At 33.9% G+C, this 27,995-nt stretch overlaps 2 protein-coding genes and 1 pseudogene across 2 annotated transcripts; all 3 read left to right on the top strand.

The window, feature by feature from the left end:
- Nucleotides 1–27,971, top strand: LOC120211918 (F-box/kelch-repeat protein At1g55270-like). Its single transcript, XM_039210388.1, has 4 exons — nt 1–11; nt 1,052–1,072; nt 25,611–25,688; nt 26,445–27,971. Exons 3-4 carry the CDS (start codon nt 25,662–25,664, stop codon nt 27,702–27,704), a joined length of 1,287 nt encoding a protein of 428 aa, XP_039066319.1. The 5' UTR covers nt 1–11; nt 1,052–1,072; nt 25,611–25,661; the 3' UTR covers nt 27,705–27,971.
- LOC120211916 (mediator of RNA polymerase II transcription subunit 17-like) lies at nt 9,110–13,435 on the top strand. Its single transcript, XM_039210385.1, has 8 exons — nt 9,110–9,311; nt 9,414–9,621; nt 10,580–10,693; nt 10,859–10,944; nt 11,112–11,499; nt 11,580–12,008; nt 12,102–12,419; nt 12,919–13,435. Exons 1-8 carry the CDS (start codon nt 9,223–9,225, stop codon nt 13,243–13,245), a joined length of 1,959 nt encoding a protein of 652 aa, XP_039066316.1. The 5' UTR covers nt 9,110–9,222; the 3' UTR covers nt 13,246–13,435.
- On the top strand, nt 16,237–19,527 carry LOC120211919 (annotated as a pseudogene).
- Nucleotides 27,972–27,995: the final 24 nt, after the last annotated feature.

The raw sequence follows: 27,995 nt of genomic DNA on the forward strand, positions 1-27,995 counted from the left end.
TGGAAATTTCTCTTAAGGTTACCAGGAACCTTAACTGAACAATTTGGAATTCCAGTCTGATTTATCCAAGGAACTTCCTTATAGGTCCAATTATCATTTGGAGGCCACTGTGATTGATCAAGTTGTGGAGTAATTGATCTGGCTGAGAGCATTTTTGGATGCAACTTTTCACTCGAACAATGGAAGGGAGGAAATTGAAATCCCTGCACATTCTTTTTTTTCTTGATCACTCTATAAGATTTGGCACCATGTTTAACTGAATAAGACTTCACTGTATTAACCCCAACTTCTTTCTTGACTTTAGTATTGTCAGAGCCTCTTATCTTGCCATTCTTGATAGCCATTTTGATGATTTCTCCAATTATGATGATGTCAGAGAAATTATTAGGGACAACCCCTATCATGTGATTAACATAAGGAAATTTTAATGTGCTGATGAACAAAGTAATGAACTCTTTTTCAGTCAATGGTGGATGTACTTGAGAAGCAACGTCTTTCCATCGTTGTGAATATTGTCGAAAGCTTTCATTACACTTCATATTCATGCTTTACAACATTATTCGATCAGGGGCCATATCAGTCATGTGCTTGTATTGACCCAAAAAAGCTTGAGCTAAATCCCTCCAAGAACGTATTTGAGTACGTTTTAACTGATTATACCATTTGGATACAGACCCGGATAAACTGTCTTGGAAACAGTGGATCAATAATTTTTCATTCTCTACATAGCCAGTCATACGACGACAGTACATAGTGATATGATATTCAGGATATGTGGTCCCATTATACTTCTCAAAATCTGGAATTTTAAAATTTGGTGGAAGAATTAAGTCGGGGACCAAGTTCAGTTCTTTGGCGTCAAACTCATAAAATGACTCAACCGTTTCTCTAGAAATAGTACAGAATTCATTTGGCTTTAACCCAGAAGCAGTAAGACAGTCAGTAGGGAACGAAACTCCTGCCTGATATTGTTGTTTCTTAACAGTGAAGTGAACTAGTGATTGGATTTCCTGACGTACAGAGGTGCTTAGGAATATGGCAGGCGTAATACCCAGAGGATTTGTGGAGTTTTCAATAAGATTCTTTCTAGCAGTCAAATGCTTCTCAATCATTCTTTCATATTGTCAGTAGATCGACCTGAGAATTAGCTTCGATTTGTGCCAACTTACTCCTCAATTCCTCTTGTATTTCTTTCTGCTTTATCTCAAATTTGGCTAGCCTATCTTCAGTTTCTTTAGACATTTTCCTTGTGTCGTGCTGAGCGTTCTTGCTTCAAGGAAAAACCAAGATCACTTCGTTTGAAATCCTTATTTTAATGAATGTTTTAATGTATTATGACAAAAAAAAAAAAATGCAAAGATGTCAAATGCAAATGTACATGTAAATATGTGACTGTAATAATAAGAATACAAATTGTGCAATACAAAAGCAAACATAACAGTATAAATGCAAAATGAAAAATGCAAGGATGTAAAATACAAATGTATGCATGAAAAGGTGTTACTCAAGAGTGATCATCTTAGAACAGATTTCATTGAACACAAACGTTTCGGTACATCAAACAAAACTTTACATATAGGGATATTTTATTCCTAATTTCTCCAAAGCCAAATTAGTTTATCAGCTTAAGGGACATATTGTTGTCTGGACTGCAACTTCTTCCATGACATTCTCCTTAATCTTCTGTGTCACTTCTCGGAGTTGCTCATTTTCCCTTGTAAGAGATCTTTCTGTCCAAGGAGTTCTTGAATAAGACTTCATATATGTTGCAGTTCTTTTTCAGCTTGGTGACCCCTGTTATCCATTCTTCTGGGGTACTTCCTAGGCCAGCATTTTGAAAGGTTTGACTGATCTTCTGAAAATCTTCATGCATGGTTTTCATTTCTGTGCTCAATTTCTCATTTTGGTCGTTCAAGTCCTTCAAATAACATGCTTGAGCTTCATAAAAATCTCCATTACTCTGAATGTCCCGACTGATACTCTTACCATAGACTGCTTTTGGTATCAATCTGGCAGAATCTTTATGGATTACTTTTGGTATTAATATAACAGGATCTCTGTGTGCTTTGCTTGCTTCCATCCTTGGAGTTTCCTCAGGATGTCTTTCTTTGGCCGCATCATATTTTGTTTGATCATAAAACTTTTGTCCATTTACGATTTCTTTCCAATATGATGAACAGTCTTCAGTAAACACCTTTTGGTTATGCCATGATCATGTAATGCAAACAAAAGAAATCAAATATAACAAGTTAGAGCATGTAATATACATGAAAAAAAATAGAATAGTTAGTACCAACTAAAAAAAACTGTATATCAATGTATAAATCTTAACCTCGTGCTTTCTAGTTCCATGCTTTGTTTGGAAATTTAACTTAACCGCACGATTTCTAGTTCACATGCATTTATTCAGGAAATGAAAAGGAAATAAAATAAATTAAAAGCTAGAGCTTATTTCTCCTTTGTGTATACCTATGAACAGAGGTTCAGTATTGTCTTAGATCAGAAGAATTTCTAGGGTTCATTATATGCAGAGTTCAGTTCTAGGAGTAAAGGTACTCGAATTGTTCTTGTTGATGCCCCCTTGGGCTATCAACCCTCGATCATAGTCCATTATAGACTTAAACGGATCGAGTTCAATTCGAGGGATACATTTCTCTATGACTAACACGGAGAATAAATTCTCACGAAGACATAGAGCATATGAACCCCAAAAGTTACTTGCTAGGTCTGACACGGAGAATAAATTCTCACGAAGACGTCGCTTTCACTCCCACTTAAAAGGGACAACTCAATTATAGAGCTTTATGCAATGCAATGTTGTGTGAGGAGAATGCTCAAACCTCTAACAGATAAATAAAATAATTAATACCTGAATAAAAAAACAATATTATATATAATAATAATAATAAAATTTGAAAGAAAGAATTAAAAATTAAATAAATGAATTTTTAATTTCTAATTAATAGAGACAATTTATAATTAATTTTGAAGTTTGACAGATCCCCAGCGGAGTCGCCAAGCTGTCGTAACCGATTTTCGTCCGGGCACGAATTTATTTGTTTGGCGGGAAAAGTGATATGAATAAATGGTTTTGAAAATAATTTGGGAGTCGCCATCGGCCTTTGGATCAGGTAGGTCGAATACCTAAAAAATATCTTTTAAAAGAGTTTTTAAGAAAACATCAATTAAAAGATAAATTGATCTGCGTTTTAACCAAAATTCGTTCTTTTTAATAATAAAAAGGGATTCGTGGTCGGTTACGTTTAGGGAAGGATTAGCACCCCTATAACGCCCAAAATTGGTACTTTATTAACTATAAATTGTCTCTATTATTAAAATTTTAAAAATTCAAAAATATATTTAATTTATAATTCTACTATTTCAAAATTTTAAAGAAAATATATTAATATACATAAATAATATTTTACTTATTTAGAAATATCAGAAAAGTGCTTCTAGGTGCTTTAAGACAGCTCTTTATTTAATATTTAAAAATAAAAAAAAAAATTTTATTTTAATATAGTAAGATATTTATTTATTCAAAAAAATATCAGAAAAAAGCTTCTAGGTACCTTAAGACAACTTTTTTCTTTGATATTAAAAATAAATAAATATCAAAATATAATTATTTTTCTTAAAAGTAATTTATAAAATTAAATTATAAATAGGAAAATAGAATAAATAATATTATATATATTTATAAGACTATATATATTGACATAATTAATAAAGAATAATAATAATAATAGTAATGATAATTAAATATGTATGAACATAAAAAAAAGGTAACATATGATTGAATAATATTTAAAATACAATAAAAAAATAATAAAGCTCGTAAAATAAATGAAAACATTTAACTTAGGGACTAAATTATAATCTAATAAAATTAAATACCTAATTTATAATTAATTATTTAAAATTATAGGGATTAAAAATGCTATTTTCCTTATTATTAATTTGATGACTAAAATAAAAAAAAAAAAAATTCAATATCAGATTTAAAATAAATTACAAATATATACTCGGGATTTATTTTTATTAAAACTAAAGGACTAAATACGTATTTATCCTAAATATATTATTTAATAGAAAGGACTAAAATAAATAAATCTAAAATTAAAGGACCGAATTAAAAGGATTATAAATTTGATTTAGTGACTAGAATGTAAGAGTTACAAGTTTAGATGGCTACTGAAAGGGTTTAACCTTTAGTTAATTACACAGATACCCCTCCCCCTTAAACGACGTCGTATGTAAGAGGGTTTATAAACCCTAAACCGGTTGGCCCTTCGGGCCAACCATTCATTTCTTCATTTCTCTTCTTCTCTCTAACAGAGAGAAGAAGATTTCTCTCTGGCTTCTCTCTAAATTAGAGAGAAGCCGGCCCGGTCAGCCACCGCTGTCGGGCTCCGATTGCTGCCGCCGGCCACCGTTAGCGGTGGCCGGAAATTACAAAACCCCCCCAAATCAAAGCCTCTGTTTTTCTATATCTAGATCTAAGGTTATTTTAGCTTAAAACCTTACCAATCGTCGTAGATCTAGGATATTTCTCTTCGACGTTTTGGTTCTCTGATGATTTGTGGAGGTTCTCACGACGGCGATTTTCTCGGTAAGTCTCTTTTTCTCTTCTTTTGGTTTGTATTTCCTGGGATCGTTGGTGTAGTTCTTGCTTTGTTGGTTGCTGTGTTCTCTTTCTCTGTTTTTTCTTTTCTGTTTTTTTTTTCTTGTCGTTCTCTGCCGTCTGTGGCTGTCTTTTTTCTTGCAGGTGGGGTGGCTTTTATAGCCACCACCGAGGCTCTCGTTGGACCGGTTCCAGAGATGAAAGGCCCGGTGAGTCACCATAGCTATGGTGGTGACTCGCCATAGGCTCAACGTGGGTAGCTTCTCGACGTTATGGAGTGTCGGCAATGGCGGTGGAGGCGTCGGCAGTGGGGCATTGGACCACCTGGCAGTGAGGCGGCGGCTGGGATTCTTAAAGCATCAGAGGCGGCTGGGATTCTGGAAGCATCAGAGGCGGCTGGGATTCTGGAAGCATCAGAGGCGGCTGGGGTGGCTAGGGTTTAGAAACCCTAGCTGAAACCTTACTAATCGTTTAGGGTTTCTGGTTGTCTGGACCGGTTCTGGTTGGTTTGTAACTGGGCCGGTCCAGTTGTAATTATTTATTAAATAATAATATATAATATTGATAATAATAATAATAAATAATGATAATAATAATAATTATTATAATAATAATAATAATACTAATAATAATAATAATTTTAATAATAATAATAATAAATTTAAATGAAATGAAAAAAATGATGTCTACACCGGGCTTCGTACTGATCAATCCGAAAGCAATGGCTAACTTCTCACTATGAGGACTCAAGGCCCCTTCCTTCCGTTCCTCATCCATATCTTGAAGAACCTCTGATGTATCGGGTACAAATCCAGCCTTCTCAAAAGCACGTCGGCTTCATCCAACATGTTGTAAATTTCTTTGCAGCGAGGATGCACTTTGTCGCTGACGAGAAACTCATGAACAACTCTGTCAACCTCAATAGAGCTGCAACCAGGAACATTCTTCATTCCCTTGTTATTTAGAAAGGTTCTTATTCGAGCTACATCGTCCCATCTACCAGCTCCTGCATAGATATTTGACAAAAGAACATAAACCCCAGGATTTTCAGGCTCCAACTCAAGAAGGCGCTTGGCCACCGATTCCCCTAGCTTGATGCGTTTATGAACCCTACAAGCTCCAATCAAAGAACCCCAGATTGCACCATCTGGTTTCATTTCCATATTAAGAATCAAAGCTTCTGCTCATCAAACAGCCCAGCTCGCCCTAGAAGATTCACCATGCATCCATAATGTTGCAAATCGGGTGAAAATGCATAATCTTGGACCATTGATCTAAAATACAGATGTCCAAGATCAAGCAAAGCAGCATGACTACAAGCAGATAACACACCAACGAATGCGATATTATCAGGCTTGTATCCTTCATCCGTCGTTCGTGCGAAAAGCTCAAGGGCCTTCTCTGCCAGCCCATGCATTGCTAGTCCAGATATCATTGCTTTCCAAGAAGCCAAGCTTTTCTGTTTCGTACCATTAAAGACAAGTTGTGCTGCTTCTATACTTCCGCACTTGGCTTACATATCAATAAGACTCGTCCAAATAGAGATATTATTTGAACACTGAAAATTCTTGTCTATATAAGCATGAATCCATTTGCCAAGATCCAGAGCACCAAGGCCAGCACAAGCTAGAAGAATGCTCAAGAAAGTGACGTAGCTCGGCTCTATATTCGATTGTAGCATTCGCTGAAAAAGCCCCAAGGCTTCTTTATGGCAGCTCATATGCATGATCAATTGGATGAAAAAGCCCCAAGATCCAGAGCACCAAGGCTTCTTTATGGCAGCTCATAAGCATGAATCGTTTGGATGAAAAAGGCCAAGCTAAAAAATGCTTGATCAAGTGGAAAGGACCGACGAAAATCAATAGGATTTACGGGGATCGGCTCGATGATACGCCGTTGGCGCACAATTTGGCGAGTCGGGTGGAAAGCTGAGTTTCGAGTTTCTTTATGGCAGCTCATAAGCATGAATCGTTTGGATGAAAAAGGCCAAGCTAAAAAATGCTTGATCAAGTGGAAAGGACCGACGAAAATCAATAGGATTTACGGGGATCGGCTCGATGATACGCCGTTGGCGCACAATTTGGCCAGTCGGGTGGAGAGCTGAGTTTCGAGTTTAAAGAGCAGGCAATCCCCCCCCCCCTCATGTGCAATTTACTGGAAATGTTAAAAATCATTAATGTTTTAGGTAATTTTTTATCGATTATGTTAAAAAATAATAACAAAACTAATAGCATCTTACCTTAATATAAGGTTATCGCATGGTATAATTTCCCAGAAATAAAATATAATATTGATTATCTTGAGTTTGGAAATTATAATTTTAGTATCTAAGCTTTTAATTTTTTCAAAATCATACCGAACGTTTAGTTTTTATTTCATTTTAGTACCATGTCGTTCAAAAATTTAACATTTTTAGTAACTAACCTATCAATTTTTGTCCGTTTTAATATCTAAACTTTTAATATTTTTCAAAACTTAATGTTAAGTATTGAACAATGTACTAAAATGAAACAAAAACTAAAATTTAGGTACAATTTTGAAAAAAATAAAAGTTTAGGTATTGAAATATATCAAAATTAATAGTTTAGATACTAAACGTGTAATTTATCCTAAAAAGTATCTCATACTAAAGACAAACAAATTTGTGGTCCAAAATCTTTGATTCGAAGCTTTAAAAGTTTGCAAAAATTAAGGAAATTAAGCCCACCAAAATCCCCATTCTTGCACATTTAGATACCATTTTACGAACTTTCCTATATTCCTTTGTCATTTTCCCATTTCCCCATTATTCTATATATATATATACTATCAACAACACATTCAACGACTTCTACCTGTGGACCTAAAAGAATTTTTGAACATCAAATCCCAGAATTCAATTCCTTACAAACAAGAAGAATTGCAAGTGAAGAGATGGAGAACACAGGTCTACGACGTAGTTACGGAGACAAGGGTCGTCGGGTTTAATATGGGACGACAAACACTTATCAGGAGACTTGAACCAAATGAAGCTCAACAATCAACGTACTCGATCCAACGGAGGCGACGGAAGTATGTATTGAACGATGATAAAGCTTCCGCCGCCTCCGCCTAGCTTCTATTCTCCTCCTCCTAGGGTTTCCGGTTGCGAATTATTTATATATAATTTATGTATTTATTTATATTTGCTTATTTTATGTTAGAAAGTTATAAAATCCGTTTATTTACAAGTTATTTATTATTTATAATTATGTATGCATATATTTAAGTATACACTACATGTTTAATACTTTAATTATCATTTTTGTTTCGTTTTGATTATTTAAATATTATATTTTAAATCACGTCTAACACTACGATTCTGCTTCTTTTTGGTCACGACCACCACTAAAAAAATTAACGGTTTGCAACGATTTCAATGGAGCATGAGGTTTTTATTTGGGTTTTAAAAATTCGTTCAGAAAAAAAAAGAGGGAGAAAGACGATCCTTAATTCAATTAATTGCATCATGATTGAGATGCAATATAATTGATTTTTTTTTATTTTACAAATTGATATATGAACTTGGTATCTAACTTTTTTTAATCTCAAATTGGTATACAAAATCAAAAATAATTTTTAAATCAGTACCTGAACTTGGAGAAAATTATTAACATAGTACATGATGCTAATGTGATATTTTAACAATGAATCATATTATAACACATCACTTGATAATCCTATCATTTTGACCAATCAATGCCACGTTAACAGTTTGATTGGTTGCTGAGACGCCAAGTAAAAAAAAGTACCAATTTGAGAAAATTTTCCAAGTTCAAGTACCAATTCGAGACAAAGCAAAGTTCAGGTGTCAATTTGATAAAAGTTTCCGAGTTTAATTACCAATTTGTATAATAAGCCAAAAAGAAACATATCTTTGTGTCGTAATTTGGGTTTGGCGGGGGATGGGCATGGGACGGGTCGGGTTTTTGGCCACCTGAACCCCGACCCGAAACATATACCAAAAATCTGATCACGTTCCGTCCCAAAAAAATTTAGGTTTTTTCGCTATGGATTCGTTCCGAATTTTAGACTAAAACCCCAACTTTAACCCGATCATAATATATTAAAATTTTAAAATAATTAAAATAATATATTTATTATATTTTAAAAAGTTAAATTAATATGATTTATAATAATTTTTATGTTTTAATAATATAAAATATTATTTTTAAAATATTAAATATATATATATATATATATATATATATATATATATATAAATTAATCGAGTCAGGTTAGGTCGATGATTTTTCAATTAAAACCTAATCTCAACTCGACCCGAAATTTTATATCATATAACCCGATTCAAGCTCCAAAATTTTATTAAAAAATGCTGCTCCTATAAGGTTGCGTTGAAATCCGTCGGGTTTAGATATTTTGACCACCCTTGTTTGGCCCTTCTATTATCGGACTTCAATAAAAGCCCCTATTTATCAATCGGTGAATCTTGAAATTCTACGGGCAAAATGGACCTTTCCTTTTACATCTCAGAATTCCGAACCCGCAACACTTTACCCTAAGGGCTAGGGCTCGATTCAAAAATTTCCCCTCAGATTTTCCCCGGAAAAAAATAAAATATGGACGGAAATCTAGAGATCTCGTTGGATAAACTCCCCGTTAAACGCCTCGACGCCATCGAAGAAAACGGCGCCGAACGATATCCTCCGTAAGCTTCACTCTCTCTTATCAAGTTCCTTCTTCATTTCCCCATTGGTTCGTGCTAACGTCTTTTTTTTTTTTTTTGCTATTGAATTGCTTTATTATATAGAGATTCGAGCTACGATGAGAAGCGTGTGTCGCTTATACGGAGAATAGACTTCGCGTGGGCTGTGGAGGACGACGAAGAAAGGGAGAGGAAGAAGAAGCAGAAGAAGAGCTCCAAAGATGCCTCCTTAACGTGGCAGTGGCAGAGCATGGTCGAGAATCTCCAGTTGGCTCACCAGGAGCTCTCCGTCATCATCGACCTTATCAACACTGTAAGTTTCCTAGCTATTGATGGTGTACTTAGGTTAGGTTTTTTTTTTGCTGCGTTTGCAACTAACCTTCTTTCTTTTAGTTCTCCAAAGTAAAATTACATTTGATTAAAAGTTCTAGTAAATATAAAAAATGAACATCTGTTTCATACTGGAGTAAAACCATGTATATTGTGTATTAATGTTTAAACTTCTCTGATTGAATTTATTACCATTATCCTTCTTAAGTAAACATCTGAATTTTAACAATTGAAAATCGATGTGCGAGTGTTGGGTATGTTGAAAAACACAGCTAGGCACATGATAAAGGGTTCTTTTCACCTTCATTTTTTGAGACATAAATGGACAACGAATAAAAAACACATGCCTGAAGGATTTCAAATACTTGAAATCCATAAAGAAATAAGAAAAACAGAATGGAGAGTTAAATGTTGAAAAGAGTAGGAGTTGAAAGCAGAGTATCAATATGAATAGGTTACAAGGACAGAACAAGAGAAAAAGAACATAGAAGTAAACCTAATGATACAAATATGAAAAGAATTCTCTTGTTCAGCGAAATGCTATTGTATGTTAATATTTGATTGTAAAGTATCAATCATACATTTTTATTTTATATTTTTTTATTGCAGTATCTGTGTCTTGACTTTCTAGAAGTTCCTGTATCGCTGTGTCCATGTAGTGTTGTACCTTTGTCGTCTGCCCATATCTGCATTCCCTAGGTGCCCTGTATTGCCATATCATTGGCTTTATCCTTGAATTAATGAATTCTGAAGGTAAAGAGTATGGGAATACATTCTCTTCAGTTAGTGAAGCACGATCTATATTTGAAGTTGCTATTTATTTTATTTGTCTGGTTAGTTTTCTTTTTCCTTTGATTTAGTAAGATAAAGTGTGGAGAGTGCTGCTTTGAATGGTAAAGGAGCAGTTATTTGAATATAATGTTCATTTTTTCCTCTGGAAGGTGGAAGCTAATGATGCTGTTACAGTTGCTGGCATGACTAGGCCTAAGCCTTTACCTAATGAGGTCCTGTCCGATCTTGCAGTATGTGCTGCCACCAAGCTACAATGTTACCGGGTATTATTATTCGTCTTTTGGGGGAATAAAAGTGCTGAACTTAATTCTTTGGTTGAATATGAGATTGAGTAGTGTGACTAGTGTGGTTATAATTGCTATTGAAAATATGCCTATTTGTTTTGGTACCAAACTTTTTTTTTGTTGAACTTTACTTCTTTATTGCAGCAATTGGGTAAATACTTTAAACAGTCTGCAAAAGGTTTTGAAGAACAGATTGCTCGGGAAGCAAGATTTTATGGTGCTCTAATAAGGTATCCCTCTGAGTTCATTTAATAGAATGTATGTTATGAAAGTTTATTGCCATTAGGTTTCAGCTTCTTTACTTGTCAGTCTACAAATCTTATTGTGTAGTTTGCATTGTGCAAGCCTTGTTCTTTTTTACATGCTCCATTTCTCTTATTTCCTAACAAGCTAATAGATTGCAGCAAAATTGGAAAGTTAAACGACAGCGGGTGGCAGCTGCAGCTTCTAGCAATGAGGGCTTCACTATTGATCTTTTTGATAATTCATTATATGATTTGGCTGCAATGTGTCGCCCATCTTCTCTATCTACTATTCGTGTTGAACATGATTCAGCTGGAATGCTTGCTATAAACTTACCTCCAAATTCATGTCGGTCTCTTCACTTCGGTTTTCTTGGTGTGCATTCTGCTGATATCCCAAAAAACATGAGTAAGATCAAAACCCGTGGCTCAGTTGAGCAGCGCCCAAGAGAGAGCGAGAAAGAATCAGTGAGCGATGATGACTATGTCAAAGAAACACATAGTCTCCTTCGAGAAGTTCATCAATCAATCTTTAATGATCAGGTAGATTTTTCTTTCTCATATCCTTATTTATGACTTAAAAATATGCATTTGTTTAATATTATCATGTTTCTTCGGTTAAGGTGTTTGAGATGTTGAATCGTGAAGCATTCAACCAATCTGTTGGAGTGAATGTAACTGGAATACGAGAAAATTATCTGCAATTAAGTATAGGTCAAGGAAACACTCTTTTCATTTCACTTGTGCCTTCTAATAAGGGTGATAGTCAGGACAGTGGCGATACCCAGAATATAGAATCTGCAATTGTGCCTTCACACTCATTTGTTACTGGAAAGAAATGGGTTTTCCCTAATCGTACCAGTTGTGAAATTTATCTGCAGCAAATTGTTCATGAAAATGCATTTGTAAAGGAAAAGGATAAACCAAATTTATCTGGTACTCAAGCATCTGCTCAATCAGGAAAGGATGAACCTAGTCTTCTGGGTCATTTCTGTCTGTCCCTGGCTCATAGAATCTTTTCAAGCAGAGTTCTCACGGAGCTGGAAAATGTGGTATTTTCCTCACTAATCATTTGACATGGTTTACTACAAGTTTTCTTTGGATTTTGTTCGTATTTCTAATATAACTTTCCATGATATCTCTAGGTTTGCAGGGTCCCATATCTCCATTTGATGACCCATCCCACTTGGCATTCACGGACATCTTCTTGGACAATCTTCATGAAAGTTCCTCAATCCATTCTTCATGCAGAGTCTCGATCCCCGAAATCAGACCTCCAGAACATGAAGAATTCTATAAAATCACAATTCTGTACTAAGGTTGTGGTGAACGATGACCGTATCAATGTTGAAGGGGAAGGTGCTCCTAATGTTGTTGGCCTGTTCAAAAGTTCCGAGAACGTATGTTCTGTAAACAAATATGAATGTGACTTGGCTGATCTTCCGGTTATAATACTGCTGCAGGTAGGTTACTTTTGTCAATTTCTAGGAATGACATCACCAAGTTTTATTTTGGGACCATGTTTATGCTGACATGATCTGCATCTCATTTGATATTTAATCAACTAACGTAAGCTGCTGAGTAATAATGTTGGAGTAAGTGTGAAACATAGCCCTATTTCTCATTTTTGCTTTATTCTCAGCTTTCTTTCCTACTAAGCAACAGAAAGATGGTTGTTTTGTTCCCCCTAAAGCAAGAAAAAGGAAAGGCCCCTACTGTTCTGAACTATAGTATACTGTTTTTAGTTATTGGTGATGAAATTTGGTATTCTTGCATGATAACTTGTTTACTCTCAATTTTTCTATTTAACTTCATTATCAACGGTTTTAATATGATAATTTCATGTTGTTTATCTGTGGTCTTGTGGAGGTGCGATTAGAAAATATACACGTTTCCGTGTCATTATTTTTGCTGATATAGTCCTTCCATGCGAATTGACACGTTAATCGACTCTGGCTACAGGTTGCAAGCCAAGTAATTTGCTGGCTTCATGAAGAAGCTCTTACGGTGGGAATAAAAACAAATCGCGATTTCCTTTGCTTGACATTTGAGCTAGAACAGGGAGAGAATGTTAGTCTGGTTGCCCATGTGAACCCAGGAGACATTAAAGGTGGCATATCTTGGTGGCTAGTAATGGAAGATGGTTTTGCAGAGGATTGGAAACTTCAAATGGACATGCATGATGGTGCATCCGATTACAGAAAGTTTTTGGGGCATTTAACTTTGGATGTTTTATACTCCACCTTGATGGACTTGGTTAGCATGTGCGGTGGAAGCCGAAACCACTGAGCCCGTTTTGTTTCATTACGATGCATGTCAATCGGGTTCCTGTACGATTTAGCAAGTAATTCCGCTCTTTAGTTCCCCTCCCTAATAGATTTAAAAGCCATCAATTGCTTAGTTTGTAAATGGGCAGTTGGGGGTTAGAATTAATGCTGGTGAATGGAATGTTTAACGACGTTTGTTCGATATTTTCTCACCAGCTATCTAAATGGACTGCTTTAGCTTATTGATTATACAGGTTCTAGGTTTACGGCAAAGCTGGAAAAGCCTGAGGAGGAGCTTTCATTAAAATTTCCAGGTCAGTTCACTTTCAACCAACATATAAGAGTCGGCTAAAAGGGCATCAAATTATCAAGAACGTGCCTGCATGCCCATGGAGCCTCTTGGCTCCACATTTTCTTAAAGGGTAAATTACACGTTGGGTAACTAAATTTTACTCTCCTATCTCACTCACTATATTTTCAATTTCCTCACTAAATTTAATAGATTGAATTTTTGTCACTCTGTCATTAAATAATTAAATGGTGTTACGATATAGCAACTTACATCAAAACGACATCGTTATGATTAAAGTACGAGTCGCTAATTATTTAACGGTGGAGTGATAAAAAAAATTGATCTATAAAGTTTCGTGAGTAAATTGAAAGTACGATGAGTCACTTACCAAACATGTAGTTTATCTTTTCTTAAAACGAATCAAAGAATTCCAAATGATTCTTTTTTAGATTCTTTTTTAAAAAAAGAAAAAGCATGTGCTTTGCAACCATAACCAAACTTTCCAAAGGTTGTTAATGCATGATTAATCAAAAATATCTTATCCAATTGTCACCCATAATCCAGCTCAGTCTGTAAATGCAAATTCCCTTTAATATGGTGGTTGGAATTGAAAGATGATGGTGTGTTTTAGAGAAGTGGCGGCCAAGTCTTCCCGCACTAATCCTGCTATTCTTATTTGTTTATTTAAAGAGAAAGTAGGTTAATGAAATGATCGTTTAAATTTTATCCAATTGTTATAATGTTTTTACACTTGTTATACTAAAGGGTAAATTACAAATTTGGTAAATGAATTTTCATGCGATTCCTATTTTACTCATCATACTTTTAAAATTTTCAATTTGCTCACTCAATTTTATGGATTGAACTTTTTTTTATTACTCCACCGTTATATCACTAACAATTTGTTGACATGAAATATTTTAATATTAAACATACCACATCGGATTTGCACAAAACAATAATAAGTGTAAATTACAAATTTGATAATTGAACTTTCATATTATTCTTATTTTACTTATTGTACTTTCAAAAAATTCAATTTTGATCACTCAACTTGATAGATTGAGTTTTTGGTTCGGGTGGGATTAACGGGCGTGGGGTGGTCGGAAAATAGTGTCAGACTTAGGCAGTGATGATGAGAGGGTGAATCGATTGGGTTTTGGTCTGAAATAGGAGAGGATTTCAGCAGTGACGGCGGTGAGACGAACGAACGGTTGAGTGGTTGAAAATCGACGAAAATCGATGGGAAGCTTTGGTTTCTCGATAAACCTTGAATAATTTCTATACGACGAACGAGGAGGAGCATTGTAGATCGACCATCAGGGTTTTGGTCGCGGTGGCCTAGCACTCACATCAGTACTAGCGGTGATGCGACGATAAGGGCAACGGTGGACGATCGTTGGCGTGATGAGCGTAGGTTATTTTTCAATAAAAAAGAATTAGTTATGATGTATCCTCTAAAATTAATTTTTTTTAATAATTAACTAAAATAATTATTTAAATATAATTCAATGAATTCTTTGGACCAAAACCAATCTTGACTTTCAAGAGCCTAAAAGTAAAAACTAAGGGAAAAAAAGGACTTGCCTTTGCCTTGCAAAGTCAAACCTAAAGTAAACAAAGCCTTGATATTCCCACCAATTAACTCTCGTCATGTGATCAAATATATTATAAATCAGGGTAAATTATGCGTTTAGTACTTAAATTATCAATTTTGATTCGTTTTAATATCTAAACTTTTAATTTTTTAAAATCATACTTAAAATTTAATTTTTGTTTCGTTTTAATACATTGTTAAAAATTTTAATTTTTGTTTCATTTGTGTCATTGTTCAAAATATAACGCTTAAGTTTTGAAAAAAATAAAAGTTTAGGTAGTAAAATAAATCAAAATTGATAGTTTAAATATTAACGAGTTAAATTTTTAATGGTAGATTACTAAAATGAAATGAAAATCAAACCTTAGGTATGATTTTAAAAAAAATAAAAAATTTAACTACTAATCAATATAGATACTAAATACGTAATTCATTTCAACTTAAGGTAGAATTAAAAAAAATGGACAACACATTTTTTCATTTAAGTACAAGAAACGAATCAATTTCTCTTTCTCCTCAAAGGTAAAAAGGCACATTTTTTAAGTTTTGTCCTATAATTTTTTCTCTAAGTAAAATATCAAAAGACAAAATTCTTCTTCTTTGTAATTATTATCATTTATTACATCATATTTTTTCCTTTTTTTTCATTGGCATTGATAACTAGAATCTGAGGAAAATTATTATTTGCGTGTCGAGGGAAGCTGAATCCACATCTGTATCTGTGTTTGTATCTGTATCTGGGTTTTGTGAGATTTTGTGGGGGGCTTTTGATGGGTTTGTTCTACTCCTCTCATTCCTTCTTTTGATTTTTCATTGAATTTTTTTAGACGATAAAAGTTGGAACTTGCCGTCTGGGTTCCTTCACCAGTCTCATTTCTACTTTGGATTTTCGTTTTTGCATTGAATCTTCTTCAGTTTTCATTTCCAATTCCTTGGAATTGTGATTCAAAAAGAGGGTTATGGTTTGGACATTGGAGTGAGGTTTAACAGTTGAAGAAGTACGTCTTACTAGATTCTTAATGGAATTCCATTCCAGGAAGTGGGGTTTTTTTAGTTCTTGAAAAGATTGCATTTTTGTATTTTTTTCCTTTGGGGGATTAATCTTGTGAGAAAGGATTAGAAATATGTCTGGTGGGTCACCAGTTGCTGGCGGGTACCAGTTGCTGGCGGGTATGTGAGGCAAAGGCATAGTCAGGGATATGCATCGAGCAACGAGGACCTTGAGGATGATGCATGCTCCAGGTTACATTCTTTGTCACGGGAAACTCTGAGAACTAGGACTTGGAATGAGATTCTGGAAACTGTGCTTTGGGTTGCTTCAGCATTGTTCATAATCTTCTTTGGTGATAGGCACTCCAATTTGATATATCTGTTGTGGCACGATGAGCGAATCAGGAGGTAACCGAGTGGATTGAATTTTTAACTTAGTGTGGTTTAGAATAGTCAAATATGCTGTTTTTGTTTGATTTATGAGAATTAGATTTAGTTAAGTGCTTTTGATGCTAGAATTGTTATTTGGATGCTGAATAAATGCTAATATGATATTCGCAAGGTTCATTATTAGTTTTGCTTTGGTTGCTTCAATGTCAAAGTTCTAGGAGCTAGTTAACGCTGGAATTAAATTCAGTTAAACTAGTTAAAGTAAAAAACAACAATTCTAAAGGGTTCCTCGGATTGTTTGAAATGTTGCTTCAATTGGTTCAAAAGTTGATGTGTTTTGGAGTCATTTGATATTGTTGTTGAAATGGGAGAACCAATTGAACTACTAAACCGGTGGACTTAAAAGTAGAACTACATTGCTGTTGCTGAGCTCCAAGTTTCCATTTTAAGTGTTGCTTTGCACTTTGTTCCTAAGTCTAATCGAGAAGTTAATTTTTTGGGTTTGAATTATTGTTTTTATGTGCAATTGTGCTTACTGCTTAGATCTATTTAGCACGAAATTTATGTACACAATAAAGGAAGCACCAGCTTAGTTATAGAAGAATTCAGGAAGCTCTGTTGTTGATAGAGATATTAGGTTCTTTTTTGTGGATTCATCTAAATGTCTGGGAAAGTTTGTTTTGAAAAGCTTTACCCTTTTAGGCAATTTTTCTTTTGAATATTACATTTAATGTTTAATACTTTATGGTCATCAGGAAACTTTAATGTTTAATATTCTATATTTTCTTTACTTTGTCAATCTTGTTGTGACCATGTATATTTTTGTACATGTGTGTGCATGCACATCCAATGATAAAATCAAGCTTATTGTGAATGATCAAATTATTTACAAAAATTGGAAGAAGTATCCATAATTATTAACTAATTGAATTTGGCTATTGACTATTTTATTTCAGTTGAGTACTTTTTCTTCATTTTATCTATTTTATCATGTTCAATATTATACTATTTATGTTAACATTATTACATACATTAACATTCTTAGATATGTCTTCAGGATGAAGACTTTTGTGTGATATTCTCTGATGATATTGAAGCACCATGTGTTCTTTGTGTGTGTTTTATTATTCATCATAATCCATGTGCTTTCCTTTGATGTGACAAGGCACTTCTAACAAGGAACTTCATAATGGATGTGATACAAACTCATCGTAAAATACGTTTTAGTTAGCCAGTGTCATGTTCTAGTCAGTTGAACTTTATTAGCATCACCTTGTAAGCTGTGCTGCTCATATCATTTTTACAATCCTTTATGACCAGAATCAGAACATGGATCATGATATAAAAATCTTTTTAACTTTTGAGATCAGATATCCAAATATATGTTTATTGGTAAATCACACATAATTATGTTTTTCAGATTATCGACATGTTGAACACGTTGCTAAAATGGTGAAGTTCACCCTATAATGTAACTAACAGTCTACCTATGACCTTTGCATTTAAAATGCAATTGTCCTGGGTGGTGTCATCAATAGCCTTGTAAAAGCCTCATTCAGTTGTAATATCAACCGTCTAGAAAGTGATACCTTGGTATTGGTCATTTCCTTATGTAGTGGTGTTGATGGGCTTCTGTTAGGATCCGGGATCTAAAAATATTCAACTTTTGCAAGAAATGCAATCTGCTTTTTCTTATGATTTCTTCTGTGATATTATTGCCAATGGAAAATTTCTAGAAAATTTGTGCAATGACATTGTGGTTTCATCCCAAGCTTCCATGCTCTTGATTTATCCAGTTTTCTCCTCCGACTGCAAACCGAAACTAACTGTTTCGAGTGTCCTTTCAATTTATCTAACACGCATTGTATAAATTTCCTCTTTAATATAGCAGCCAATAAGACTTATTTTTTTCTGTAAATTTGTGATAACAAGATTTTCATTATTCATTCATCAAATGGTTAGTTTAACTTCTTAATGCTAGTTATGAGTTGCAACATTTGCTTCATTTGCAGTTTGTAGTTGTTCTACATAGAGGTACTGTGTATATATTCATGGATGTGATTCCGCTTTATACCTTGGCTTAATTGGAATCGGATTGAATGTTGCCCTCTTCTTTTGTATAAGCATGTTATCCTGGAGTGTAAGAAGGTTTGACGAGAAGTGGGAACTTTTAAGCCCTATTGCTTTTCCATTTCTTACCTTGCTCGGACTTGTCTCCTTCTGCTTGTAAGGAAAACGATTGTGTTATTTCGTCATAGATTCATTGTGGCATCTACGGATTTATTCGTCTTTTTCTAACTTTTTTTAATACAGGCTCTGCTTTGCTCTGTGGCCTATTTGGGGTTTCTTGACCCTTCCTCTTATGGTACATTTCATGGTGTTTATTCCGTTGTTTTCACTTTACCGATATACGACCTTTCGAAACTGTTTAATGTTCTTTTTATTTTTCTTCCTGTAGCTCACACTTTTTATGGGCGGCCTTGTTCTATACCCTCATATCAGGATCGAGACGTTGAGGCCGCAAAATGATTCTTTCTGTATAGACTAATCATTCTGCTATAAAGACACAGTACTGACTTACAGGATAGAATCTAAACAACAGATGGTTGGCAGTATCAGCTGTTGGCCGGAGTGGGTTTTTTCTTCTTTTTTTTTAGGATTCTGCCTTAGCTTATCGCGACAGTTTCTCCCTCTTGGCGCGAATGACTGATCGATACGGCTGATTGTCATGAACTATAATCTCATCTCCTATACCTTGCCTCGGTAATGCTTGATTCCCCTTGTTACGATTTCGAGTACCATGATCAAATGCAGAGGGAAGGTCTCTTTTACTGTTAACTTTTGAGTTCGTCTGATGATATTGTGAGGTATCATTTAGTGATAGACATGATAGTTCTTTCGGATGAAATCGAACCGCATACGACATCTCCATTGCTTTTCGATCGTGTTTGCTTTCTCCGAATCGAAGAGAATATAATGGAAAGAGTGTTGTGTTCATATTACAGTCTTGAGAACTTTAGCTCTCTTGTATAGCTTGTTACAGCCAGCTTTTGTTTCATTTCCAAATACACATAAATGCATGAGTTCCAGTGATCTTTCTCTACTAGTGTAAAACCCATCTTGACTAAAATGATATTTTTAATAATTCGGTGAAAAATAGAAAGAAAATAATAGTTGAATGACTAAATAGGTAATTTATCCTTTTTTTATTGAATCAGACATTATTGAAAATAAAGCGTCTAATTAGGTCATTATAATCATACATAATTAGTTCATTTGACTTAGATGGACCCCATTTTTATCTCTTCAAAATGATAAAATTAAGATTCGGTCCTTTATAAAAGTTACAAGGTTAATAGTTAATAGAATGGTAAAATTATATTTTCAACCCTCTTGAAAATTTATAATTCGAAATCACTCTCTCTAAGCTTAAAGAACAAGAAAAACTCTAGAAGGCAAGTGCAACTGGATTTTATGTATATATCTCACATGGACGTTTTCCTCCCGTTTCATCTTATTTCGAAATTTACTTTATATATTTTAGGGATAATTACAATAATTTTTTTTTTATAAATATATTTATTTTGGGTCGGATTGGATTCAAACTTTAATTCAAAAAATCGAGTTGGATTCAGGCCCGATGAAGTCACTCCTAAACTCTGGTCGGATTAGATATCATGTGAAGAATTTATAATTTCGAGTAAAGTAAGGTTATCTAAAATCCCGACCTAACCCGACCCATACAAATCCTAGCGATAACTATTCTAATGATCATGTATCCATAGTTAAGAACCCAATCCAATGCATGAATTTTGTATGAGAGATGTCCAAAAGAAAAGTGGAACCCCACGGCTAAGACTTTATTGCAAAGAAAGAGCTTCAACCATGTTTTGTCCCCCAGATTGGAAAAAAACAATCTTTCAACATCTCACCCCTCAAACTTATCCATTAAATCAAAAAAGCACCACAGTTTTCCCACCTTGGTGCCCATAATAATTCTTAATAGGGTTAACGTCACCTAAAGTTATTCTCTAGAATATCGAGTCACCGAAAAGACAACATCATTGGTTGATCGTAGTTATCGAATTCGAGTTTTTTTTATTAAGCTAAAACGATTAATCTATTCTAATAATTTCAACTATTTAACAATAAACACTCAATCATCCTATTACGATCGCTGGTGTTCGAACCCATGACTTCTAAGAACAACAATGATTCATTTAACCGGTAAAATTAATTATTTGAAATCCGGATGAATTAAACCCATATTTTGTTGAATAATTATTTCATGAATAATCGCTTAATTATGCTGAAATAATTATTTCGACATTGAACTTTTAAAAATTATAAAATGGTCATTGAATTATCGAACCTTTACAAAAGGGTCATTCAATTTATCAAAATTTTACGACTCTTATAGTATTACAGTGATCATTTTGTAATGATTTGATGAACTTTAACAATCATTTTATAATTTTTAAAAGTCTAATGATCAAAACAATTATTTAAGAATAATTCAGAGACATATGGTGTAATTTACCCTTATGCAATTCTCAAACATGGATCAATTTTTCAAATGCATTTGCAGACCAATTAAATTCACTTTAATTTTTATGTGGTTCAACAAAGTGGCGTCTTGTTTTTCTTTCTCCTCAGCTTTATTTCCCCTTTTTTTCTTTTTCTTTTTTGGGTGATGGCAATGTCAGTTGGCCTAGTAGAGACCGACGCATGATTATATGTTATGTGACGAATTTAAATTTAAGGGGTGAATTTAAATTTATAAAATTTCAGGGGACGAAAATAGATTTTCGATAAAGAATATATAATTTTTTTTTAAAATATACAGTAATTTTAAATTTCGGGGCAATTGTCTTCATCCGCCCCTTCAGTCCATCTATTGACATAGGTCAAGCTGCATTTGAGGTGCATGACCACTATAAAGTTCACACTTCATTTGGGATTGAGTATCCAATGATTTCAATTAAGTCGAGTCGAAAGAAGAAAAATCAATTTATATGTATTATTTTATCATTCAAATTTTATTAGAAATACTTTTTAGTCTAATTGATCGAATATGTTTACAAATAGTTACGATAAAAGATTAAATTGAATTAATAAAATTAAGAGATTAAATTACATAAAGATGAAACATATTTTTCAGAAAGACCAATTAAAGTTATATAGATATTCTACGATGATCGAGGAAAATGTGATTCAAAATTGATTAAAAAATAAAAAACAAAAGATGGATCGAAGAAAAAATAGATACCAAATAAGAAAATAATCAAATTATTTATCCAAATACTAAAATTTAAATTGACTCGAATAATTTAAAACGATAACTAATTTTTTTAAAAATATTATGTTAAAATTGAGCCAAATTTTATTCACACCAATGCTTCACACTTTATATCTCAAATAAAATTAATGAAAATGTTAATGTTGCAATTAACTGTCCTTAATTGCTCACGGAAAAAAAAAATAAGTTTCAACTTTAAGAATGATATTATTAAAAGGTATAATTATGAATCCGAATATTAATCTTAAAATAAAAAGATTTATTTGTTAAATAAGTATTTAATAAAAAATTATTTTATCACTCCGATATGATAAATTTTAATAATTTTTTTAAATTTATCACATCGACGTGATGAGTTTAAATAAATTAATATTATTTGAACAAATTCATTATATGAATGTGATAATTTTTTCTGCAGTGTAACATTTGTCATAGATAAATAAATTTACTTACATTTACAATAATATTACTTAACCCTAGGATTTGTCCAATTTTTCTCTCTATTTTTTTAACTGTCATTAGTCCATTTTTTCATCTTTAAGGTCGTCGACGGTATTAATTTTGGTGTTGATTGTCGACAATTGATATTCATTATTTTTTCTTTATTTTATTATAGAGTATCTTTATTTTTTTATTTTAATAATTGTATCTTTATAGCACGTATTCTTCTGCTTATATGACACATTTTTTATATATATTTTGACATATTTTCGGTCGTTTGACTATTATTTTCATTTATCTTTTTTTAGGGTTAGATTCGGCATCGTCAAACTAATCAATATGACACTTTATTTGTTGTCATACTGATTAGATTTAGATACTCGATTTGCGTTTGTCGATAGTATTTTCACATCACTCAATTCTGATTTACGATTTGTCGATGATATTTCAATAGTTTCATCGCTTTTGTGATTCGTTTTTCGATGCGATCATATATATTATTATCTACCTTTTATTTGGTTAGATTTTTTTAGTATAGTACTTGTGATTTTAAAATGGTTAGTCTTCTCGTATTTAAAAAAATATCTTTACTTTATGTTTAGTTTACGATTATGATCGTAAATCTTTATTACAATTCGAATATCTTCTATTTTTAATAAAATTAGCCCTAAATAATAATACTTAACCCTAAATAAGTACCGAAAAATAAGTCGATTTTTACTACTAAGACCATACGTTGAGTACCCAAGCAAAAAAAATTATGTAAAATGCCTCTATGGATGTGATGGGTATGTATGGCTACCATCATGTAATCACTGTGATGTTATATTTTACATGTACATGTCATGGCCCCATTAGTTTTTTTAATCAATGAATTGATCTCATCATCATCCTCTTTAGCTAAAATGACAAAAATGACACTTTGTGGAGCAGGTCCATTGATGACGTGTACAAAATCTCATGTGGTGGTTCAACATGAGCAACAAAATCCCTTTTTTTTTTTAGCTTATAATACTAGATAATGAAGTATAAAGTTTAAGCATGACGAATGTTTAGGTATTGTTTTAAAATTTTAAATTTTTCATATTTTTTTTATAAAATTGATTTTTTGTATTATATTTTAGGTATAATGTCAAAAATAGCTCCAACGTGTATCAAAATTCTCATTTTGACCCATATTTTTTTTGAAACAGTTTAACCACATCATTTCATTTTGAGTCAAAAAACTCCCTCTATAGATAAAAAATCATTAGTTAACACACGATTAACATTATAAAGTATGAGCCTTTTTAACCTAAAATAAAACTTTAATGGCTAAAATGCCCCAGAAAAAATAATAAGAGACAAAGTGATTATTCTATCAAATGTTAGAGATTTTTTTACCCTAAAATGAAACTTTGGGTGGGGGAAATGCTAAAAAAAATAGAATAGGGGGCAAAATGACAATCATGATAAAGTTTGGAGCTAAATTTGATATTGTGCCTATACTTTATTGGATAATTATTCTATTGGTCACTAACTTATGAGATTAAAAATTTTACTTTCATCATTTGAATTTTTTTTTAAATTAAGTCAATAATGATAAATTTTTTTGTATTAACTACCGTCTAAATTATCAACATCAAAATGAAAATTTAATGAGTTAATTAATACCGAGTAAAAAATTAATGATCTAATTGATAAGAGTTTTTATTTGATTATCAGAATAGAATCAATCTATAATTTGATGATTAATAGGATAATTTCTTTTAAATCTATCTCCCCAATCTTCACTTAATTTAAAAGTTAAAATGCATAGCTATTAAAATATAAAATAACTTGGTTCTCAATATATATATTTATATATATATATATATATATATATATATATATATATATATATATATATATATATATATATATATATATATATAATGAGTTGTTAATTATACATTTAGCACCTAAACTATCAATTTTGGTCCATTTTAGTACATAAACTTTCAATTTTCTTAAAACCATACTTAATGTTTACTTTTGTTTTATTTTAGTACATTGTCGTTAAAAACTTAACGGACGGGCTCGCTGATCGTTGAGTTTACAGCCGTCAACCTTCGCATCAGTCGGTCAATGGAGCCTAAACTTTTTAGCCCACACCTTTTCGATCACTTGAAAGTGATTTCGGCCTCTGTTTCTTCGAAAAATGCCTCAATCTCCCCAAATCAACAATGGACTTTTCGACTTCTTTGTCCTCTAAACTCCATCGTCAATCGTCCGATGGACCTGAAACTGGACCAAGTTGGCCAATTCGTCATTCTATTATGGTCCACCGTTTGGATTGGTCGTCAGTCCACTGGAGCTATGCTTTCGTTAAATTTTAACGATAAGGTACTAAAATGAAACAAAAAATTAAAAATTAGTAAGATTTTGAAAAAAATTGAAAGTTTATGTACTAAAATGGACCAAAATTTATAGTTTAGGTACTAAATGCATAGTTCACCCTATAAATTAAGCATAGGTTAAGATTTTCAAATAAAAATTAATATAAAAACTTAATTTTACAAAAACAATGTATAGGAACTAAATTTTATATTTTGGGAATAGTACAGGGACCATCGGTTTATTTAAACCAAATAAAAAGGAAGTAAAAAAACCCCATTTGTTGGAGTTGTGGAGATGGTGAGACCCACAGTTCATTGATTCTGGTTTCGAGTGTTTGTCCGGTTCTTCGAAGAAAATTAAAAAAAAGAAAATTTGACAAAATCTTTGTCGACCTGTTCATACTTGAATTACAGTCAAACAGCTATTTCTCCATTTGTGATTCGCTGTTCACAACTTCTTTCTCTTCCAATCACCAAAAGTGTAATCATGAAGGCCTCATATTTCTCTCCTCCTTTTGATGTTTTTTAGCTTTGCTTTTCTTTCCTTCTTTTGCCCTTTCTCTTTTCCCTCGTTGAATAAACTCTTGTAGGCTGTGCCATTGAAGGAAGATGGATGGGCCCTCAACTCCACTCAAACAATTTTAATGGCACTCTATCTCTTGTTTCAGTGCTCTCTTTTCTGTCTCTCATTTTAAGTTTTTAGTTCTTCATGCCAAACAAAGAATGAGATTTTGGGATTTCTGTTTTCTCCCTTCTGAGACCATGGCTGGTTGTTTGATGGGGGGTTTGAATTTGGGTTTTTGATTTTACACATGGGTTTTGTAGATTATCTGGTAAAAAGGGAATTTTGGGTTTGGGTTTTGAGCTGTTTGAGATTGTTGTGGTGTGTGGTCCTTAAGCTTTAGGTACTTTTTTCAATCTCCTTTTTTTCGTTCAACACAAATCTCAGAGATTGTGCTTTTGGGAAAAAATGGAAAATTCATAATGATGATTGTGAGATAGGGGCTTGAATCTCGCAAGTAGATTGTGTTCTGAGTTTGGTGTTTTGGCTAGTTGTTGAAAGAGGAAAAGCATGGACAGAATGGTTCATCCTCCATTGGTAAGCTCTGCCTTTTTGTTCAATCATATTATCTGTTAAAAGAGGTTTCAGTTAATGGTTTAATCATATTAATTGCACTGCTCTAGACTGAATTGTTATCTTATTGAAGTTATTAATGTAATAACATTAGAACTGTACTCAGAAACATGTTTCCTTGAACTTACATCCTTCATGGATATGCCCTAAAGCTGGTTTTATGGATCCTTTAAGGACTTGAATGTCAAAGCCGAAGACTTGACCTATTCGAGGAGGTTTTCCGGGTTCAAATGATTGCGATATAGACCGAGTTGCTATATGTATGATCCGGTGCTTTTAGTTCAGAAAGTGCATTCCATCGATTTCTGGTTCTCTTTTTTGGGTTGAAGCCTGTGTGTATGGTTAATTGTCTCATCTTTGACATGATACTTCCACCAACAACTTATGTTGGTGCAATTGTCTTTGGTTTTAATCTTGGTTCCAGTTTGTTCCAAACGGTTCGATGTTGTTTTATGCAGACTCATCATACTGGTAGAACACAAAGTTCGATATCTGCTCAGGTTTAACATAAAAGATGCAAACATTATTAGCCAGATTTTACATGCTAGACCCGTTCTCTTCATTGGAAATAAATTATATCACTGGCACCTTGGTGGTTTTGTATCCATGTTTTCGTTGATACCACGACGACCTAGTGCATCTTACAAGTTTTGTGTTACTGTAGTAAGAACCTTTTAGGGATGACAATAATCGTTCATCAGTTGTAAATGTTCTTGGCAGGTTGATACGACGACCTGTTTATGTCGAGTAGATGCTGGACTCAAAACTGTTGCTGGAGCAAAAAGATATGTACCTGGTACAAAGATGTGTCTCCAGCCAAGTATAAAATCATCCATCCATCCGACAAGAAGCAAAGCAACACGCGGTGATAGGAGCAGCTACCAATCTCCTCTGCTCCCGGGACTCCCCGATGATCTTGCTATTGCTTGCCTGATAAGGGTTCCCCGTGTAGAGCATCGGAAGCTACGTCTGGTCTGCAAAAGATGGTATAGACTTGTGTCAGGTAACTTCTTTTATTCACTCCGTAAGAGCCTTGGGATTGCAGAAGAATGGATTTACATCATTAAGAGAGATCGAGACGGAAAAATTTCTTGGCATGCCTTCGATCCCATATACCAGCTCTGGCAGCCACTCCCTCCAGTCCCCAAGGAATATTCCGAAGCCCTTGGGTTTGGATGTGCCGTCCTTGGTGGTTGTCACCTTTATTTGTTTGGTGGCAAAGATCCATTAAAGGGATCGATGCGACGAGTTATATTTTACAGTGCCAGGACAAATAAATGGCACCGTGCACCAGATATGCTCCGTCGAAGACATTTTTTCGGTTCATGTGTTATAAAGAATCGCTTGTATGTTGCTGGTGGAGAGAACGAGGGGGTGCATCGTTCGTTGAGATCAGCTGAAGTTTATGATCCCGCCAAGAATAGATGGTCCTTTATTTCAGATATGAGCACAGCCATGGTGCCTTTCATTGGGGTTGTATACAAGGAGAAGTGGTTCTTGAAGGGGCTTGGGCCTCAACGACAAGTGATGAGTGAGGTCTACCGACCCGAAACGGACGGCTGGTATCCTTTCTATAATGGAATGGTTGCAGGCTGGAGGAACCCGTGTGCTTCCTTAAACGGGAACCTCTACGCTTTGGACTGCAAGGATGGTTGCAAGCTGAGGGTGTATGATGAAGTGAGCGATTCCTGGAGTAAGCATATTGACAGTAGGATACACTTGGGCAGTTCTCGGGCTTTGGAGGCGGCAGCTCTTGTTCCGCTTAATGGAAAACTTTGCATCGTTCGAAATAATATGAGTATATCTCTGGTCGACATTTCAAAATCCGACGATCTGAGAGAATCAAGTGCTGAACATTTATGGGAAACCATAGCAGGTAAAGGTCAATTCAAAACCTTGGTTACTAATCTTTGGTCTAGCCTCGCCGGCAGGAACCGGCTGAAAAGCCACATTGTTCACTGCCAGATTCTCCAGGCATAGTAACCGTAAATTATTCCGGCAGAGGGATTCCTCCTCCATAGTTCAAGCCTTTTGGTACCCATTGAACACGATGAGGGTTGAAGCGCCAACAACTCGGCCGGGATGACTTTTCTCGTGACTGAGATCATTCAGCGTCGGATTCGATATACGCTAGGTATGAAGTGGTATTAATGATTTCTGTTTTTGCTAGATTGTTAAGGTTAGAAACATCTATATGATACACAGTTGTTAATATAGAAAATTGAAACTGCTTGTTCAATTCTTCCACCTCATCAAATTACTACATGCCTG

Source organism: Hibiscus syriacus, unplaced genomic scaffold, assembly GCF_006381635.1.
Source record: "Hibiscus syriacus cultivar Baekdansim isolate YM2019G1 unplaced genomic scaffold, ASM638163v2 tig00109987_pilon, whole genome shotgun sequence".
Taxonomy (NCBI): Eukaryota; Viridiplantae; Streptophyta; class Magnoliopsida; order Malvales; family Malvaceae; genus Hibiscus; species Hibiscus syriacus.